At 42.4% G+C, this 22500-nt stretch overlaps 1 protein-coding gene across 1 annotated transcript in view; it reads right to left on the bottom strand.

Moving 5' to 3' along the window:
* Nucleotides 1-12851, bottom strand: part of cd81a (CD81 molecule a) — a 45175-nt gene extending 32324 nt beyond the window's left edge. Inside the window, exon 1 of the mRNA XM_048231328.1 lies at nt 12536-12851. Coding sequence (XP_048087285.1) covers nt 12536-12601 — 66 coding nt within the window. The 5' untranslated portion in view covers nt 12602-12851. The remainder of the gene's footprint in view (nt 1-12535) is intronic.
* Between the last annotated feature and the right edge of the window lie 9649 nt (nt 12852-22500).

Raw genomic sequence — 22500 nt, 5'->3', positions numbered from 1 at the left:
TGATTCTGAACAGACGGTGTAGGGGCTGGCTGGGCCGTGTGCTCTCACAGCTCCAACCAAAGCTGTCTGGAGAGTTAGCAAGCGAGCAAACGACATTCGAACAGTGACAGAAAACAATGAGAACCAGAAAAAAACACGCTGTTATGTTTAACATCCTGAGCTCCTCGTTGTCTTCGAATGTATGGCACGCATCTTGTGGGAGCGCCGAGAGAGAGAGAGAGAGAGAGAGAGAGAGAGGTGAGCGCTTCCGGGAAGGGGCTCGAACAAACACAGGGCCGAACAGGGAGAAGTCACAGGGAGAAGTCACGGTGCGTCGGCAGCCGGGCAGAGGGCAGCTGGGCTGGACAGGATGTCCCTGAGGCCTTTCCTTGCCCTGTCTGTGCTCCTCTGGGCTGCCCTGTGCAGCGCGGGAATAGAAACAGCGCTGAAGGAGCCCTTTACAGGGTCAGACCCTCTCCCTCGGACACAATGAGGGGCATTGTGGTGGCAGCCACGGAGGGAGGGTGTGGGAATGGGGGGAGAAGAAGAGGGTGGGGGGTCTCTCTGTGTGTGCGTGGATGTGTGTTTGCGTGTGCGTGTGTGTGTGTGTGTGTGACTGTATGGGGGGAGGGGGCTCTATTTACGGCTCTATTTCTAAATCAGGGTCCAATTGGAGGCAGCAGCTGGACCTCGTCAACCCTGAGCAGCCCCACTGGAGGAATGCAGCGGGGGGGGGGGGGTATGTGGGAGCCTCCAGGCGCTCGAGAGGGGGGCGGGGTGGGTGTTTCAGGAGTTGTACCACAAGAAGAGAAATAGGAAGAGAAAGAAGAAGTAGTCGTAGAGGAGCAGCCCTTTGAAGATGGGGCATCATGAAGACAGCGCACAAGATTGCTGCGGACCAAAGTAGAGTACTACCACCCCACACACACACACTCACTCCCAAGGCCACTACCAACAACAACTCTGCCTCTCACGCCATCCATCAAACATGCCCGGCTCAACCCCCATCCAGCCACACACACACACACACACACACACACACACAAACATCCACATCTGCTCCCAGCTGCTGGTTGAGTGTGTGAGTCAGGCGGGATTCTCCCAAAGCGATGTGCCTTCTACTTCCCTTCTTCTCTTCCCCTCTCATCCTTACTCTCATCCTCTCTTTCTTTCTCCCTCTCTCATCCTTACTCTCACCCTCTCTCTCTCTCTCTCTCGCTCCCTCTCTCATCCTTACTCTCACCCTCTCTTTCTTTCTCTCTCTCGCTCCCTCTCTCTCATCCCTCTCTCTCTCTCTCTGTGACACACACACACACACACACACAGATGCTGATCAGGTCTTCTCACGCCATGAGGGAAACGCTGATCCTACCAAGCTCTGGTGAGAACAATGAAACCTCTCGTTCTCCCAGAAGCCACTGGGTCTGCACCAGATTGGGGAATCCCCCTTCTGACCGTAACACAAACCCTACGGTGCCTACACTGCTCTCCCTGTAAACCACAGTGGAACTATCTCTCTCTCACACACACACACACTTACTCATTACTAAAACATCACTCGTTTTAGTTATTTTATGATTTTTTTTCATTATTTTTTACTTAGCATGCAGAAAAGGGACTGATTTTAGTAAGTGCCTTATACCAAACAACAGGTGCTGGCTGGCCATCAGGGGTGTTCCGGTAACAGTTCAGAAAAGCGCTTGGCTGCATGACCGCATGACCGCATGACTGGGTGGCTGCTGCTGTTTCTTCTTCTTCTTAGTGACACTGACACAACTGGGCACGTTCCTCTTTCTGCCGAACACAGAACGTTAGGCATCATCAAGTCCGGGAGTGGGAGGCCTAAAGTCAGTGGGTAAGAGGCTTTTCCACGAGAAATACATATCAGTCTTGTGACACAGCAGACCAGCTGTCTCCCTGTGTGTATGTGTGTGTGTGTAATAGAGGTGTTTTTAAACAAGTAATAGCCTTGAGAGGAATCTAAAGTTCTGGGAAAGTGCTGGAAGAATTACCAGACAGAAATAGCAAAGATCTCTCCCCACCCTCCTCCTCTTCTCTCCTCTCTAGTTTCTCTTCGCAGTCTTCTCTCTGTCTCTTTCTTCTCCTCCTCCTCCTCCTCCTTCTCTTTTTGAGTCAGCCATTCCACAGCCGGGCTGCCTAGCAACACGGTAAACAGCGCCTCAGCCAAAGGGTGAGGCTGTGTGGGGGGAGACTGGAGTAGCCGCACGCCTGCTAGACAGAAGACTGCTAGCGACGACGACGCTAGCTCAGCTCCTTCTCCTCTCTCCTCACCAACAAAACCACACGCCAGCAATGCAATGGTTTATGTTTCAAATCAAAAATCCCACCAGATGTCCCACTCACATGGGGAAGCCATGTTGAGGTGTCACAAAGTCAACAACAACAACCTACCAACCCATCTACTGTACCTATACTGTATGTGGTTGGAGCATAGACTGATCTACAGTCATGTGGTTGGACTAATAGCTGCTGTTAATACTTGTAATAGACAAAACACCTGTTGGTCAATACGGGTCCTCTAATAAAATCGGTGCCTTTTCTGGTGGGGTGGGTGGGTGAAAATAGACCGAGTCCGAGCCAAGCACCACAGCCCCCTCCCCAGCCTACCCACCATGCCGAGGCAGCGTGGAGGAGTGGAGCCGAGCCGAATGCTCCAACGCCACAGTCACACTCCTCCGCCTCCATTGGGAATATTGCGTCATTCAATGTCAGCTGTCACACTGCTGGTCCCCTCAGAGCACCAGGGATACATGAGTCCCTCTCTCCACACACACACACACACACACACACACACACACACACACACACACACACGCACACACACACACACACACACACACACACACACACACACACACACACACACACACACACACACACACACACACACACACACACACACACACACACACACACACACACACACACACACGCTGATGTGCAGGTTAGTTAAGAAAAGGTTCAGAGAAGAGAACCACTCAGAACCAGTTCCTCTCATAACAACAGAGACCCGACAGAGAACCGGTCCCGTTCCCGTTCGCGAACCAACATTTGAACCATTCGGAGCATTTCAACCAAATAAAAAACGGTTCACAATGTGGCACTTCGGTTCGGAGCTGGAACCGACTCGGAGTAGGTGTGTCATTTTGCCGTTCAGAGAGGAGAAGGTTAAAAGCTGAGTTTTCCTTCTGTATCAACTGTTGCCATGAGTAAACAAACTGTCATATCATCCTACTGTTTATGCATTTCATTAGCTTTTGTTCATGCCTGCAACACCCATTGTTGATGACATCCTTGGTTCCATTCCAAAAGTGGTGGAAATGCAGGTTGGTTCACTAGGTAGCACCAAAGTCCAAATAATTCTGATTGGAAACGACTGAGGAACCTTGACAAAGGCTGACAGCCTAAACGTTGGAATTAAAATAAAAGGAACTAGATGTACCGCATAGCGGTACAAAATATGACCGCCGCTCAGTCCTGTACATCCGTTCCGCGAAAATAAATCACACTTCAATTTGTCTCCATATTTTACTCCATCCCCACTCTTGAAACTTTGTGTATGCTTGTTTGGCATGCCTGAGTGTGTGTGTGCGGCTGCACAGAAAGTAGCCTACTGGTGCTGAAAAGGTGAATAGATTGTAGAATAGCCAAAGAAGATGTAGCATTGTTATAAAACCTTTAAAATCTCTAAACAATCACAAGTAGGGCAGTTCATCACAGTTCATCCATTGCAACTGGATTGATGAAAGGTCACTTACACCTGTAGGCTACATTGTATTTGGGAAAAGCAAAAGGTATCAGCATAATGTTATTTATTTATTTATTTTTTATGTATTTATAAACAAAAACATCTCTGTCAGTTCCATGCCGTTTTCAACAGCTATCAAAAACAAAGGTCATTTTTGGATGGATGGATTTTTTGTGAATGTTTCTTCTTCTACATAAGATTTTAGTCATCTTTAGTTCATGTAATACTTTATTGTCAATGCACAAATTAAGTAACAGTAGTCTGAAACGTTATTGTTAATGCACAAATTAAGTAACAGTAGCCTAGTCTGAAACGAAATGCTGTTTTACATCTAACCAGTGGTGCAAAGAACCGACATGTCCAAATGGGCCTTGATGAAATGCGTCGCTAGACTGTTCATACACATTTTAACGGGCCAAAGTTGAAGAGCTTTTGTCCGTTATTGTTAGTGCAAATATAGGCTGATTCATGTTCCCTTGCATTGTTTAACTGAGGTCCATGGCTGGTCTGGCTTTCATCAGACCAAGCTCAATCTTTTAAGAAATCAAAAATAAATAGCGGGCAGATCAGGCTGTGTTCACCCAGCCTAGTCCATAGGCACCGATATTGTTTAATTTTCCATTGAGATATACACGCTCTGGCTATTCTAAATGCAAAAATGCATCAGGGAGTTATGACAAAACGGTAACTAACAAACTAGATCCTAATAGAAAGTTGTTAGCTTCCCTAAGCTACAGGTAGGATTATAAGGTAGGCCTATTGACAACATAAATTGTCAATAGGCTATGCTAACGACACAAATAAAATCTCCTTTGAAAACCAATGGCTTCGCCTTACAGTATCAAGCCGGACTTAAACTGTCATATCGTGGCGAAAAGTTGTAATAACATTCACGCGAGCTCCATGAGTCAAGGAAAGCGAATGAAGTAGCCACTTCTAAATGGGACCCACTACACAGTAGCTTAAGGTGTTTTGCTAAAGCAGCCATAATGAAATGAAGGTGTCATTGTTTGGATACTTCACACACACATGCTTTTTAATTTCACAGACTACAACTACCAAGCTGTAATCAAAGCACATCGATTCCCCTCTCACACCCTGCACGCACTTAAAACAAAATAAACAGGCGCCTCAGTCTCACGATGTATAGGCAAAACTGTATCAGACCCGGTGTAACGTTGGTAAATCTTCCATTGCACAGAATGATTTTGTAGCACATGCAATAAATGACAGTCGAAAGATACAAACAGTGCTGCTATACATTTGCTTGGTATAACCGCTGATTTATAGTTTTCTACAAATGCAATAAATCAAATGCCTCCATCACTCAACCAACGCTACTTGGTAACATTACCTAGGTCCTTATTGATATTACAAGATTAACGCATTCTGCAGTAAAACCAAGCATGTCCGATAAACATCCTCAGATTTATTTCGGCTTCAAGAAGAAATGGGAATTACACTTCATGTGAACATCGCCCTATCCTTATTAGATGTTCGCTGCAGTAAATTACAGTCCTTGTATGAAGCGTCCATTGTTTTTTCAACCCACTTTTAACTTCCAACAAAATTACGTCTCACTGCAACGATCGCCATCTAGTGGACAAACGACTACTTCGCCAATACTGAAAATGCAGCCATGATGATGATGATGAATATTTATTTTGGCTTTCTTTTAATCCTACTGATTTTCATTTTTACCGGGGGCAAATCCCAAATGAGTGATTATGAGCCAGGTTGATGTGGGCCCTTGAGACCAACATACCATAAAGATTCACAGAGAACTGTGTCTGCCCTACCCTCCTTTCGGGGTCCAGTCCAGCTGGGGGCTGCAGATGAAAACGAAAAATGACGGTTCCATGCTATCCATGTGGGGGTACATGCTCACCAAGTTTTGTGTACCCGGTCTTTCAGTGTCCCGGGAATCCTTGTTGGTGTACGTCACTAAATGTACACATAAAATTATTTTATTGTAAGGCCCCCATGAACGAAAGTACACAAAACTTGGCATGCATTCAGAGGGTGTCATAATGATCCTACACTTTTAATTTCGTGCAGTTTTGACCTTGTCAATAGAGATATTGAGATGAAAACACCTAATTTTTTGCTTTTTAATTTTTAACTAGGTGGCTTATACATGAAATAAGTGGTAATGGGATGGGTTGACATGCCCCTTAAGACCAACATACAAAAAAGGTGGACCTCCTAGGCCCCACGGTTCTCGAGATATTCACAGAAAACTGTCTCCGGCCACCCACAGGCCAGTTGGTGTATAGTAACATAAATTAATTCTATTGTGTGGCCCCCATGAACGGAATTCCACAAAACTTGGCGTGCATACAGAGGGTGTCATAATGATCCTACACTTCCAATTTCGTGCAGTTTTGACTATGTTAGGTCACAGATACCTTCAATTACACCACCTCTTTTTTACTTTTTGTGTTTAACTAGGTGGCGCTATACATGAAATGAGTGGTTATGGAATGGGTTGACATGGCCCCTTGAGATCAACATACAAAAAAAAAATGGTCCTCCTAAACCCTACGGTTTTCGAGATATTCACAGAAAACTGTGTCTGCCCTACCCTCCTTTTCGGGGTCCAATTCAGCGGGGGCTACAGATCAAAACGAAAAACGATGGTTCCATGCTATCCATGTGGGGTTACATGTCCATCAAGTTTAGTGTACCCCCGTCTTTCAGTGTCCCGGGAATCATTGGCGGAAATTTGGGCATCTTGAAAAAAAAAAAAAAAAATAAATCTGACTAAACCTATATGACCAGCTTAAGCTGCGCTTGGATCATAATAAGAGATAGAGTGTGCGGAGACCCAGTTTTTCTTAGTTTATTTTCCCTTGCCAGCACCTCGGACGGTGTGCATTCTTTTCGTTATTTATACGGAAACGGTTCATGAACACATGTTCTGTTGGTCTAAAAACATTTAGTTTTGTGAGGACAATTCCAGGAATCAAAGAGTTCTTCAGAAATTGAATTGCTGAGGGTTGTGCAAGACATGGTTCCTGTAAAGCTCATAGATAAAAAAAGATCATAGATGAGAAGATTCTACACAAAAAAAAATTGGTCTTAGTCCAAGTTAAGATTTTAGGCGATGCTTCTGAAGAACGTTTTCTTCAGAGGTGTGTGTGTGTGTGTGTGTGTGTGTGTGTCATTCCCACATCTCTCTTCTGACCTCTGACCCCTGTCTGCCTGTAACCAGGGCGACTGCGGGGCGACTGTGGGGCGACAGGGCAGCGCGGGGGCGGCAGGGGAACACACAAGCAACACCATCGCTGGCAGCGTGCTGCTCCAGCTCCACAGGGGGTGTTGAAAATCTCAATCACTCTGTTAACTCTGTTGGGCAACTCTCACTGGGCGCGGGAGCCAATATTTAGAAAAGAAAAAACGCTAAAAAATATCCTGACGAAAGCGCAACACCAGCATGCAGGGCTCCAGTAAACGTGGGCAAGCAGAGAGGCTTATTTTCCTGCAAAGCAACAGGATCTGTCCTTGTCGCTCCATTTACAGGAAATGGTAGTAAATGGAAAGTATGCCTCATCAACACAACACAGACTCTGTGGACTCCCTGGGTAATGCTACTGGCCCTGACCAGACCCTTATATAAGGCAGCCTACCCTTCCTCCAGACTCTTTTCTCTAAATATTTGAGCCGGGGGGGGGGGGGTTTTCTTCATCGCAACACTGTCCATGGTCCTCAGAGGAAGCCTTCGTAATAACATTCCGTGGATGGCCATATCCTGTGAAGGAAGCAACCACACTGTGGTGACCACTCAAGCCTTATTGGTTGGGGACACAGAATATGACACACACACACACACACACACACACACACACACACACACACACACACAGACACACACACACACAAACGTCTGTGAAAACACACACATCTGGCGTACTCAAGCACTCTACATGAGACTAAATTGACTCGGGCGGCTGACCAAGCTCTGCTGATGAACTTTAAAGTGATCTGGGGCAGTTTTTGCCATCTCCAGCAGAGCTTGCCCTTGCCCCTACTCGATTTACATCTAGCCCCGGTGTCTGTTGAGTTGTCCAATTTGTGATCTCATGCACACCCTTCACTCACATCACTGGGCAGCGGGCTGGGACATGATGTTTACACTGATGTGCATCTGACGAGGAGGGATAACCGCACGGCAAAACAGAACATGCAGCTTTAAGTGATCTGATGCGTCTGATAGTCTTCTCTTTGCAATTAGCTGCATTTCAAAGCTCCAACCACAAATCAGGTTCAGTCTAAGTTTGTGTCTATGTGTTGCATATGTGTGTGTGTGTGTGTGTGTGTGTGTGTGTGTGTGTGTGTTACGCCTGGATGTTAAAATGCCTAGGGGCATATGGCTGCGTAACTAGTTAACTTAAATAAAAACAGTTAACAGTTAAACAGTAAACACAAACAAGGAAGTAAATGATTGAGATGACCAGTTTATTGATAAATCAAAAAAAAAAAGTTCAAACAGACAATCACACTAAGGGGCCGTTTATACGAGAACGATTGCGAAGGAAGACGACAACATATTTTATCATAAGTGCCTTTCGTTTACACGGCGACCCCGCCATCAGGGCTTGAAGACGCAAAAATCTGAAGACTCTATCACACCCTATGATCACACCACCACCCAGCGGTTTGGAATGCATATCCAATCGAATATCACATACTCTTGCATCTTCATATAAACAAAGATTTCCCCCTGAGAATGCTCGTCTAAACACGAATAAAAAAATGAAGACGAGACGCCACGTCTGCGTCTTCTCTTTTCATCGTCACCGTAGAAACGTAGCCTAAAAGTATGAAGACGGCTAGGCCTAAACCAAATAGTAACAAGCACATAAACATACAAACACTAACCTCCCCACTGGGCCATAACAGTGTGTGTGTGTGTGTGTGTGTGTGTGTGTGTTTTTGTGTGTGTGTGTGTGTGTGTGTGTGTGTGTGTGTGTGTGTGTATGTGTGTGTATGAGTGTTCAAGTTCTAATTTATTCATATATCACATTAGCATTCAATTAGGACTCAATCAATAGAACCTGCGTGTGTGTGTGTGTGTGGGGGTGTTCTTAATGGCCTACTTAAGAATGCTGCATGTACTTTATCGTACTGGTCTAATCAGGCTTCAATCGATTCCTACTGAACTATAAGTCTGACAAATAGTCTGAAACAGGAAGTTCCTATTTAAGTTAGCTATTTTGTGAACTAATAAATTATTTGGTAAACAAAATACTATTGTTAATTCCTCCCACTGTTCAATGGCAATATGTTGATTTATGTTGCTTACAATTAAAATGTTAATTATTTCAAAATGTGAATATGCATACATGGTCGATACCTACACTTAGGGGCCATTTATACGAGAACGATTGCGAAGGAAGACGACAAAATATTTGATCATAAGTGCCTTTCGTTTACACGGCGACCCCGCCATCGGGGCTTGAAGACGCACAAATCTGAAGACTCCTTCCAGAGTGTAGAGTTTTGAAGACGACCGGGTTTCGCGTCTCCGTCTAAAACGGCTAAACCAAAGATCCTTGATTACCTCTCTGGCTAAACTGTCAAATTAGAATGTCTGCGCGTGACGTACCGGGGTTCTATCACACCACCACCCAGCGGTCTGGAATGCATCTCCAATCGAATATCACATACTCTTGCGTCTTCATATAAACTAAGATTTCCCCCTGAGAATGCTCGTCTAAACGCGAATAAAAAAATGAAGACGAGACGCCACTTCTGCGTCTTCTCTTTTCATCGTCACCGTAGAAACGTAGCTTTAGACACATAGAATTTGCTTCCTTAGAGTACTGTAGCTGACAGCATTGCTGTCTCATGTCTACTTCCTAGTGCTTTAGTAGGTTAAGAACTTCTAGTGTAGGTAAGCCACTACAAACACACACACTCCCTCACTTACTCTCTCTCTCTCAAACACACACACACACGCTAATGTACAGTGACTGGGCTACACTTCTGGCTCTGATCCGGCTCAGCTCTGGCTGACTCCCCACCCCACCCCACCACCTGTGCCACCTCAACGTTCCTTTAGGTGCCTTGAAACATCGTCATAGCAACCAGAAACTGCCATCACAAGGGCAATCTCTCTCCCTCTCTCTCTTTCTGTGTCTACATTAGACATATCTAGACACATAAAGGCATACAGTAGGTGTATAGTATAGTATGTCATTATGCATCTATTTATCTCAATCTCTCTTTCTGTCCCTCTCTCTCTCTCTCTTTCCATCTCGCTACCAAAACACCATCTCTGCAACAGGAGCAAAATCACTGAAACACACACACTGTTGAGTGTGTTGGTATGTTTGTTTGGCGTTTCCATGAGCACCGTGGCCAGCACAGGACCCGTTAGTGCTGAGGGTTTTCTTTAAAGTGTTACCATGGCAACTCGCTTCACTGAATTTGATTAGCTTCCAACCTTCCAGCCGAAGGCTTGATGTTTTCTGTCGCTCGCTGTTCATCAGAAATCCAGCAGCACTGAATCAGAGTCGAATGATAATTCCTTTTTTGCTTTTCATCTTTATATTAAATCCTACCAAAAAATGAATATATGGAGACAACTTTTGGTGTGTGTGTGTGTGATGGCCCCTTCCCGCACACACATCTTGTCTAGGGCAGTGGTATGTAAAGAGAGCTATATCGGTTCCAGGCCCCCTTGGCAGGGGGTTGTAACATGCCTGGCATATCTCAACTGGGACCCCTCAACTGAAGGGCATTGGTTCCCGGTAGCACCCATCTCAACCTACACACACACACACACACACACACCCTTTGGGGTCATCTCTGATTCATGGGCCAGAATGTGGGTCAGGCCAACACCCCATTAGCAGCCTCTGTCCTCACACGCAGGTTCAGGGTGAGGGGCTCTTTAAATACATATTTCACACACACCCACACACACACCCACACACACACACACACACACACCCACACACACACACACACACACACACATTTCAGAGTGTGTTTTTTAATACAGTCGACCTACAGTCACTCAACAATTAGTGTGATCTCCCTGTCTCCTGACAACCCACAATGAGTTTCCTCTCTCTCTCTTTCTAATGTTTTTCAGCTCCTGTCCACCTGTTGAACATGTGTCCTGTTCCTACCATTACTGACCTCCTGGTGAGAACCCCGTAACCCCCTATTCCCACCCCTCACCCCTCCATAAACCAAACTAGCGGTCTGGGTTTCATTTCCCGTCAGTCCTACACAGAACCAGCTATAACAGCTGCACCTACACAACCAACTGACCAGCCCAGCCATGACTAATACTACATTGACCAATGTTGGCCAGATGACCTATAAAAGTGGCTCGGCCAGTTCTACGTCCTTTTACTTGACGTCCACGCGCTGTAGAACGGCAGTGTAGACTCTGGGACAGACATGTCCTGCGCTTGCTCTGTGTCATTTATACTAGGCTACCTAGTATGGCGCACTTATGCATATTCGTCTTAAGGTACACAATCTAACACCTCGTGAATAAAAATAGTGTTTGGTCTGACCACCGATTAGCATCAGGCGACAAACTCACATCACATCAACCAGCAAACTGCATGGTAAGTGTTTGTGTGCTGAGGAAGATGGGTGGTGCCTCATATTTTCCGCTCATTATAGGGTACGCATATCCAAATTTCAGTCATTTCTCAAAGTTCGTGAATAAATGTTGTACCACTCCCTTTGGGAGTAACTAACACAACAACGCAGCACAGCATGTCAGATTGGCTCCGTTAATACAGTTGTGTAACACTTTTGTATGTCATTAATTACACAATATTTAGACGAATAATAACGGCGAAAGACTCAGATTTTGTTGTTTCATTCATTTTCATTCACATCATGGATGACAAGAATACTTCCATAATATACGGTAATTGTACACTGATGTTGTCTGTTCATTCCGTGAGTTTACTGGCTTTCTAAAGCAATTCCCCCGTTTCCAGTGACTCCGACGGGGGTTGAAGAATGATTCCTTAGTTTTCCGTTACACGCAAAGTAGCCTGTTCTCTACTATGCAAATCAATGTATTTTAATCTCTAACATACACTTGCATCAAACGGCGGGGGGAATTCAGGGTAGAGATAGAGAGAAATTCCAGGTCAGCGTGTAATAAATCGTTAGTTATTTATGACAGCCAACAGAATGTTTGTGGTTGATTATTAACAACCCATTGCAAAGCCCTGCTTCTAAAAACATGTGACAAGCAACATGCGCCTTCCTGTAAGTGTAGGGCTATAGTCTACTGGTTTCAACACGTATTAATCAATGGACCAAACAAAAACAACTCAACTATTTAACCCACTTCTCTAGCAAATCTGAATCCACCATCTGCTACCCTTTTCTGTGCCTCGCACACAATGCGAGTGACTCCGTTCTATTTCTTGCTGCGAACAATGCCATTCCCATAACCGTTAAGTATCAGACACCGACGATAAATGTGCGTTCAATCCCTGGGAAACATCACTTACATATACAATATTCACAGATGTTAGTGGTCTGGGCTGCTCTCTTATCATAAACAAATCCAAAGGGGCGCCGCGTAATGGCCGATCTAGCATCTGTAAGTGGTGTAGTCTAGGCTAGCCTACGTTATATACGCAGGACTACACAGTAGGCTACCCACTTAAAAAGCATCACCCAGCTCTCAGTATACCCACTTAAAATAGACAAGGATATGTATTAACATTTGGAGTCGATCACAGTATACCCACTACAGCTAAGTAGACTACACCACTGATGCATGAATGACGAACTCACCCAGAAGATGAAATTGAAGAAGAACAGAATATATTTGATGCATTTGGAGCAGCCATCAACTCCCATGTTTGCTGTTGTTGGGTTCCTTTTTCAAAGTGAAGGTAGAGTGGCGAGGACGGCGTGGAGGCCAAGTTGAGCGCGCGAGACAGACAGACACGGATTTCCGAGACGCGGAGCTCTTTGTGGATGAGGAGGTCTGCAATGCCAGCCGACGACGTAGCTACACGAGGCAACACCCAACTTCTCTACCGCCCCCCAACTCAGACCAAAGGCCTGAAAGACTGCCCACCAGCACGACCCACCCCAAAGAGTCTGTATTGGATATCTCGCATCCTCGACGTCCCCTCCTCCCCCTTTCCCAGTCTTCCCAGACTACTGTGGTAAATGGCGCCGCCTACTGGTACTACAGCAGCGACGTTTTTGTTCAGTTCATGTGAGAATCGGTAAAGCGCCTAGGCCTACTCTGACAAATGACCACAGACGTCTCAGCCACCTCAATAGGCTACTTGGTTTGGCTACATTGTAGTTGCTACAAGTAGTCTAAATTGGCGAGAAATTAAATAAAATAAACTTGTAGCGCAACATTTGTCACAAAACTTGTTGGAAAGGTGTAGCAAAGGCTAAGGAAACCTCGTTAATTTTTGGAGCCGATCACACTCAAAGGGAACTTTAAAGCATTTTCTATATTGTAGTTTATTTTCTCGCAATGATAGCGTAAGTGAAACTTAGTGTCCAGTTTAAATTATGAATTTGTGCGTGCCTCCTGTGTCATTCATTTCTTTCACGTGTCTCTTACAACATAAATAATGCATTCATGCTAGTATGGCCAGAAATGAATTAACATGTTTATAGGCCTCTTAGAAATGGTTGTTGCCTCTTGCATGTTACATTTAGATGCGCACTCAATCAGGCAAAACGTAGGACTCAAATGTGGCGACGCCACCCAATTTGGGAATAAGACGTTTACAATACACTGGCGGTAATAGCCTACAGTTAATGTGAATCGCGGACAATAACCAAAGAGAGGAATTCGCACCTTCATTCTCCAAATAAAGGCTGTAGTAGTATTTCTACATGTTGGCACAAAACGTAATTTCTGTCAGAAACCAGGCTATAATGCATGGGGTAACGTGAGGTGATTCAGACAGAAAAGGGGCCTGTCTTAGTAACCTACCGGTATTCCTGAATCATGTGCCTTTGAAACTGTTAGAATTGTGTGATTAGTCGCCAGCATAATACAAGCAAATACAAAATATTATTAGGCTATAGGTCCAAACCTATGAGTCTGATATGTCTTAGTTAAAAACAAAATCCTCAGGTGTAAGTAATTAGTCAGAGCCATTGCATTCTGTGTAATATAGAGGTTAACAAAGATACATTTTGTAATGTGTAGCTCTTTTTAAAATATACATTTTGGAGACAAATGGAGTCATACCACAGGTGTATATCAAGAGCTCAGAGGGCTGAAGCCCAAGCCTCTGTGTGAAGTTGCTTCTTCTCCACCCTTCCCTTCTCTTTCCACAAAACTCACCAGAAGTCATAATTTAATGGGTCATTTTAAAAAAAAAAAAATCTTCCAGGGGAGCATGCCCCCGGACCCCCCTATCTTCACTGGGGGGCCATTGGCATCTGTGCCCAGGGGCTCATAATGCGTCCATGCCTATGTCTGTCAAAAGTTTGGAATTCCCTTCCCTAATTGACTGACTTAACTAACGACTTGTTTGTGATTTTTAATAATATTTTTTGCATGGCAGGAAATGTATTGAAATTCTGTTTGGGGGTCCCTCAGACCCCACCACAGATTTGGTCCCCCCCAATGTTGACATCATGACTACGGCCTTGGTATACAGGTCTCATCTCATACGCTGTATAGGCCTATGATGCCACCTAAAGGGCAGACCTCATCTCATACGCTGTATAGGCCTATGATGCCAGGGCAGACCTCATCTCATACGCTGTATAGGCCTATGATGCCACCTAAAGGGCAGGTCTCATCTCATACGTTGTATAGGCTTATGATGCCATAGGCTTTGAACAATTGCTCACACTCAAAAGGGTGACTATGCATGTGACTCTTGACAGTCGAAAGTTTTCACTTTGTTAATGAGTAGTATGAGTCTGCCAAGCTATGTGGCATGCCGGAATGTCTTGCCGAGACAAACTGTTTTTTTAAGTGTCCAATGAAGAGTGGCCACCCAGAGGCCACCAGTGAGACCTCACAGCCTCTGACCTCACTGTTGCTTTGGAGAGCAAGTGAGGCTTAAGAACAAACCCCAGGTGGATATGATAAGAACAAACCCCAGGTGGATATGATAAACTCTAATGAAGGACATAGATTGAGACAATAGGTAGGTCTACTGACACAACCAATTGTATTGATTTATTGTACTTTATTTATTTATTACAGTTATTGCACTTGCAGGATGCAGAGAGGTTTCAGTGTCTTCTGATTGGCACTGTATTCCTTGAAGGTAGACCAATATGACTTCTAACTTTGGACTGGAACTATTTGAGTGTTTTCCTGTTAGCGGCAGAGGTGCCCAGTTTGCTCTGCTGGGCTGGTTGCCTTGCTATTCATAGAGCAGGCATAGTTGCGAATAATGTAAAACAGTATCCATAATCTTATTAATATGTTTCTATGTTTAATTATTGCTACAAGACATGGGAATATAGTTGCTACTTCTTGCCATGGAAATCAAAATATGATTAATCCACAAGAACAATTACTGATGTTTATATTATGTTTATATTATTATGTTTATATTATGTATATTATATTTTTATGTTATTTGGCAGAGTGGTACAAAATATGACCGCTGCACATTCTCTCCACGAAAATGAATCACGCTTGTCAATGTGTCTCCATCTCCTACTCCATCCCCTACAATTGTGTATGTAAATGAGTGTGTGCATAGTGTGTGTTATTGTGTACAACCCCACAACAGAAAAAGTTGGGACGTTGTGGAAAATGTGAATAAAAACAGAATGTAATTAGAAATGTAATGCCAGAGGAATTACAATAGTGGATGGAAAGCTGCTGGCTTAATGTTGGTATGGAGATTCCTAAAAAAAAAAAATAACTGAATCACTTAATCTTTGAGTTCATACAAACCCTCGTACCAAAAAACCCTGTGATAGTTCTTGAGATATAACACTCAAGGTGTTTTTCAACATCAATCAACATCAATTCACTTCATCTTTGAGTCCATACAAACACTCATACCAAATTTCAGGCATGTATGCCAAGGCATTTTTGAGATATCGCGCTCAGAGTATTCATGGACTTGACCTTTGACCTTTAACCTCCAACATCAACTCACTTCATCTTTGAGTCCATACAAACACTTGTACCAAATTTGAAGCATATGCGTCAAGCCGTTCTGGAGATATAATACGCAAAGAATGAGATATGGCTGTGACTTTTATTTTGACAGACGGGAAACACTTAAACAGGATGTGTAGTTTTAGGGAGCGCCAGATTGTATGCATTAGAAGCTGAAACAGTTGGATTCACACCTGTGCCAGTGTTCTGATTAGCCCGGGAACTTCTCTGGGAGCTTAACGAGCGCAGCTGGCTTTAGGCCATTATGACATCACAGCCATACAAGTCTATGGGGGGAAAATTAGATTTTTGACATTTGTAATTCCCTATTTCTCAAAAAGTATAAACTTTTAAGAAAATCTGAATAAATACCTCTCTTGTCCAACTCCAGACCTACACAACGGTTATTTCAACATGTCTATACGTTAAGCGGTTAGAGTCGCATTCATTCTTGAAAAGGTAAAAAGAAAAGGTTATAAAAATAACTAGAAATCCAATTCCAAGGAATTACCAGTGCATGAAAATGCAAAAGTTGTGATGTAAAATATCATGTATAGTTAAAATAGATAATACAGAGATGGTTACTACGGTGATGTTGGGATAGATATGGTGGTTGTATAGCTTAATAAAAGTTGATAGTTTAAAAGTAGACCGTTTAAAAGTTGAATGTAGATAGTTTAAAAGTTGTTGATAGACGGCTAGTTTAATAGATAGTTTAATGATAGTTGAAAAGTAGACCGTTTAAAAGTTGAACGTAAATAGTTTAAAAGTTGTTGACAGACTGAAAGTTTAATGAATGTTGCTATTCAAATACGTTAATGGCTGTGTATAGGTAGATATTTGACGATAACTGAAAGTTGAAATCGCTCCAATGTTTGCTAGTAGTTATGCTAACAATTTTAACAATGCTAACAATATTAACTATGCTAAACATGCTACTTAGCTAACTTAGCTAATGTTTTCTAGCAGTTTTGCTAAACAATGCTAACAATGATAACCATGCTAACTATGCTAACCATGTGACTTAGCTAATTTAGCTAATCATTTTTAACAGTTATGCTAATAATGTTAACCCTTTAGGCGCCAGAGGTTTTTTTCCGAAACGATCAATTTTGACATCTTCATTTCAAAAGGCTATATCTTAAAAGTGATAAGAGATAGAGACTTTCTGTAAATTAGAGAAATATTAAGGATGACCCAAAGTTTATGTAGAGATTAAATGTTTATATCTAATTTGCATATTATGACGTCATATGGTGGCGGCCATCTTGGATTATAGAATTTTCATGAAAAGTCGCATGTTTGAATGATAAAATGCACCACTTCTTTCCCCCCAAAATGTCCCTCACCTTCTGTATGCTATATTGCACAATACTGAATGCTCAGGTAAATAGTAAGTAGTGAACAAACTGTGTAAATCATTACTAATAAATGGCGAAACAAACCAAATGCATGTAGCGGTAGACTGGCCTTTTGCTGTAGAGATTTTCCATTTACTACATACAGTAGGCACTCTGATTCCATGTATGGGGCACACATAGATTATTCAGATGACACACAAACACAAGTAGACAAGACCTGTTTAGTTCAAAAGCTCATTTGCCACGGCAAGGCACAGATCAGGAGTGAGATGACGAGACAAGACAAGAGACAATGTTAGTATTTTTTTTTTTTTGTTGTTTTGTTGATGTTTTTTTTTTCTTAGCTGACAAAGACACACACATCACAAGGACATGAACACACAAAAAGGAACACATAGTGTATGTCCTAAATGATCAGGGAAATAGATAGCAAATCAACAGTGTAAATCATTACTAATAAATGGCTGACATTTTTTTTTTTTAATGTAGCAGGCCTTTTGCTGTAGAGATAATGACTCCCTATCCCTATCCATACAGGGCCAGCATTCCCATCATCTTGTGATAGACTATGCATGACCTAATGTGTGTGTGTGTGTTTGTGGGAGAGGGAGAGGGAGAGAGCGTGTCACCACCTCCACCATGCGAGCAGCATGGCCAGATCTGCCTGTGAGTGGAGAGAATTTTGCGCCTTTCGGGACTAGGCCTACTGTCATTCTCATTGCGACTCCCCACACTGCCACTCGTTTCCCCTATGAGCTCTTGACCTCGTCTAACATACCCAGTCGCATTAGACAAAGGCTCCACCACGTTACTGTCGCCGCGATTGTGGAGAGGCAAAAGACAGAAGCTAGCGCTATTAGGCTACCTCCAGCCTTGTTCGCCACACCACTAACACCCTGCTAACTTCCCGATGAACACTCCGAACCCGTGAAACATTATTCCCACCAGTGACATTGGGCAAACGATTCAACGTTTGTGCTTGGTGTAAGCTAAACTATGGAGTAAAAACTCTCACTTTGTCCAGCTGCATCATTGAAGGCAGGGGCGCGATCTGAAGCCTCACTAAGCGAATCACCGTCATTTCCTGAAGGCAGATATTCCCCTTCAGAATCAGGGTCCGCTTGAATAGAAGACCCAACACTTCATTTCAGGTAAACTTTTTTTGATGCCATTAGGCGATAATCTAATGCAAATACTGCGCTAACGTTGACAATATCGCTCTGACTAAGTGGCTCCAGCGCACACTAGCTCGGTATTGCACGCACTGATTCAATGCGCTGTAGCTCAAAAGTTTTGTTTAAACCATGACCTTTTTTCGGACTAGGGATGGCGTGATGACATGTCTGCCACCTAGTGGAGTGGATGTCGAGCGAAATATGACACCCTATTTGACTAAATCGGCCGTTTTATTCAGTACCGCATCTTGTCGAGTAAACTCGACAGTGGCGCCTAGAGGGTTAACTATGCTAACATGCTAACTATATTAACCATGTTACTTAGCTAACTTAGCTAATGTTTTCTAGCAGTTTTGTCAAAAATGCTAACTATGCTAGCTATGCTAACAATGTTAACTATGCTAACCATGTGACTTAGCTAACTTAGCTAATATTTTTTAGTAGTTATGCTAACTATGCTAACATGCTAACTATGCTAACCATGTTACTTAGCTAATCATTTTTAGCAGTTTTGCTAAAAATGCTAACAATGTTAGCAATGTTAACATGCTAACTATGCTAACCATGCTAACTAGCTACAGTGGGTAGGAGTCATAGTTGATGACAAGTAACAGTTACAATGGCTGAACAGTTAAAAATGTCAGTAGTTTAAAGGGTTAAATTGTTTAACAGTGAAATATTGTAGTGAGGACTTTTATTTTGAAACAGTTTTTGGCAGAGGAAGCGGTTGAACAGGATGTGTAGTCTTAATAGAGGCAGTTTGTATGCTTAAAGGAGAATTCCGGTGTGATATTGACCTAAAGTATATTGAAACATGATACCGAGTGTGAACGTATGTCAATCTGGCGCTAGTTAGCCGATGCTACCAACAGCTTTTTCAATAGTGGTGCTTCGGCATCGGGCTAGCCATGCAAATAAATCACTGTTTTACACCCATTTACGAGACTCAATGTATCTCCACACTTCATTGGTAGACTTCCGAGAGCCCTGACATTTAAAACGAGACATTGAGAACTTTGAAAAAGCACTGGTAGTTTACTTACAAGACGATTTATACAGACAGTATCTTCACGAAGTTTAGCGTTTGCAGCCATCTTGAATTTAGTCACGATAAGTCGAGCAACGAGTAAGAATGAACAGGTATGGAAATGCATGGATTCCAGTTTCTTCCAGTAGCAGCAACTGGAATCCATGCATTTCCACTGAATTATTTTTGGAATCTGATCCCTTATCATACCTGTTCATTCTTACTCGTTGCTCGACTGTCATACTGTGACTGTGTGAATAATAATAATAATAATAAGAAGAAGAAGAACAACAGTACAGTGCATTTTCATGCACTGTAATAAGAAGAAGAAGCCAGGAGATTTCAAGATAGTGGATTCCATCCACTATAATAATTTGCAAATCTGTTAAACTCAAATTTAGGTAATAAAATGCTGGAAAAGTAAAAAAAAAAAAAACAAAGGATATATTTCAGTAGGGTGACTGACAACACGATTGGGTATGAAAAAGAGCATCCCAGAGAGGCAGGGTCTCTTAGAAGTAAAGATGTGTAAAACCTGTGTGCACAAATGATGAAACAATGTCGTTTTAATGATTCTTAAGTCAAGTCAAGTCAAGTTTATTTATATAGCGCATTTCATACACATAGGTCAATCAATGTAGCCTAGAAATCTAGACGCACCCTAGCGGCGGCCAATTAATTTGCTCAGCCTGTACGTCTAGTATCAAACCATAGGGATTTCTATTGGCTGACGGCGTAGACGTCATCCAATCACAGCGCTCTATTTTGTTAGAGAGTCTTAAGGCGGGCTTAACAGGATGACGACAGTCCTGCGACGGTGAACAACAAGGAAGGTGGCTATGGCGAACGAAGAGCGGTTGTTTGAATCGGCGTTAGCGTCAACTTTGGAGGAGTTGGACTTTTCTTTGAGTTGAGCAACACAATGCACTTAAGTCATTCCTTTCAAAGAAGGATGTATTTGCCGTTTTGCCGACCGGATACGGATATGGTCGTAGCGCTGGCCTATTGCATGCCTAGGCAGTTTGAAAGACAATTCTCTGCCCGCCCCTTGGATTAAGCGAGGTGAATGGCTCGATTCCAGACTATACATTTCAATGATATAGTATGGCCCGCCAGGCTACAATCAATGTGCTTTACATAAACAAAATAGTAATAACAAATAAAAGCATAGAAGGGCAATATAGTCAAAGAATAGGTAAAAGATCATAATAGGATAAAGGATAAAGGATAAAGATCATAATAAAAAGAAAACATAAAACACACAATGTAAAATCACTAAAAAATAAAGAATAATTAATAGGCAAAAAACAAAGGCAAAAGTAGTAAAAAAAAAGTAGGGCTGTCAATCGATTAAAAAAATTAATCTAATTAATTACATACTCTGTGATTAATTAATCTAAATTAATCACACATATAATTTTTGCTGTGAAAGTATTTTAAATATTTAAATGAATCATTGAATAATCAGGATTAGTGACATTAAAGTTCAAAAACTCTTTTATTATTATTTTCACTGTTCAAATAATGGCCATAATAATCTATGATATGACCTAATATGCTGAGGAAATAAATTCAACAGTGCTTCGGGAAGAAGTTTTTTTTTCACATACAAGGCATTTCAGGGCACAGATATAACCTAGGGGACACAATGAAAATAAATTAACACTCCCCTCAACACTTATTTCTTTGCATTGATGTGCGACTATAGAGTTGATGAACTCCGGTGATATGCAAATTCCTTGCTGCAGACATTGCAGAGGACTTTATTTTCAACACTTTATTTTTATCAACACCATCAGGCCATTTTTTAAAAGTAAATGTTCCAATCAATGATCTAGGCAGCACGTTTTCTTCTCTCTCCTTCATTTTACAGTCTAATGGTTACTGACTAGAACGGCTCGGGGTCAAAGGTCATACGGAATCGATTAATCTGCACTAATTTTTTTAATCAGTTATTTTTTCTCAAATTAATTCATCGAAATTAATCAGTTATTTTGACAGCCCTAATAAAAAGTAATACAAGTAATAAAAGACAAGGTAGAATATATTCCAAGGGAGATTCAGAATTTGTAACTTAAGATCAAATTGTGAAGTATTTGGGGAGTTCATCATCTACAGGACATAATATTATTAAAACATTCAGAGAATCCAGAGAAATCTTTGCAAACAAGGGAAAGAGCTGAAAATCAAATTGGATAGCCGTGGTCTTTTGGATCTCAGATAGCACTGCATCAACACCAGACCTGTTTCCAGACCTGTCATTGTATGGGCTCAGGAAATTGTCATAGCCAAAACAGCCAAAATTGTATTGAGACATGATGCAGAAAATACCTCCGTTTTATCTGGGCCTGAGCTTGTTTAAAATGGACAAAGGTAACATGGAAAAAGGTCCTGTGGTTAGACCAATCAAAATGTGCCATTCTTTTTGGAACTCATAGACTTATTGGGCTAAAGAGGAGAGGGCCTATCCAAGTATCCAACCTATCCAACTTGTTTTAGTGCTCAGTTCAACTCAACATCTATGATGGTGTGGAGGAGCATTAGTGCCTACAGCATGGGCATCTTGCACATTTGGCAAAGCACAATCAATTCTGAATGATGTATACAGGTTTTGAGCAACATATACTGCCATCCAGGCAATATTTTTTTCCAGGAAAGACCTTGAATATTTGAGGGAAATAATGGCAAAATGAATTCTGCACATATTCAAATAGTGTTTCTCCATAGAGGAAGAGTCCAGATGCTAAACTGACCTGTCTGCAGTCCAGATTTGTCAAAGTAGGTGCATAATGGAATGAAAAGCATGACTAAGAATACCCCATACTGTTGAGCAACTGAAATCCTGTATCGGGGAGTAATGGGACAACATTTCATACTCAAAACTGTAGCAACTGGTCTCCTCAGTTCCTAAACATTTACAGAATATTGTTAAATGAAGAGGTGAAGCAGCACAGTGGTAAACATGCTCCCATCCCAACTTTTTTTTTAAACATGTGGCTGGCATCAAATTAAAAATTAACATATATTTTCCATGAAATAGTCCAAATTTTCATTATCAACATTTGTTCTTTTTGCTGCTA

This window comes from Alosa alosa, chromosome 21, assembly GCF_017589495.1.
Source record: "Alosa alosa isolate M-15738 ecotype Scorff River chromosome 21, AALO_Geno_1.1, whole genome shotgun sequence".
NCBI lineage: Eukaryota > Metazoa > Chordata > Actinopteri > Clupeiformes > Clupeidae > Alosa > Alosa alosa.
This window is presented reverse-complemented; position numbering and strand designations above follow the sequence as displayed.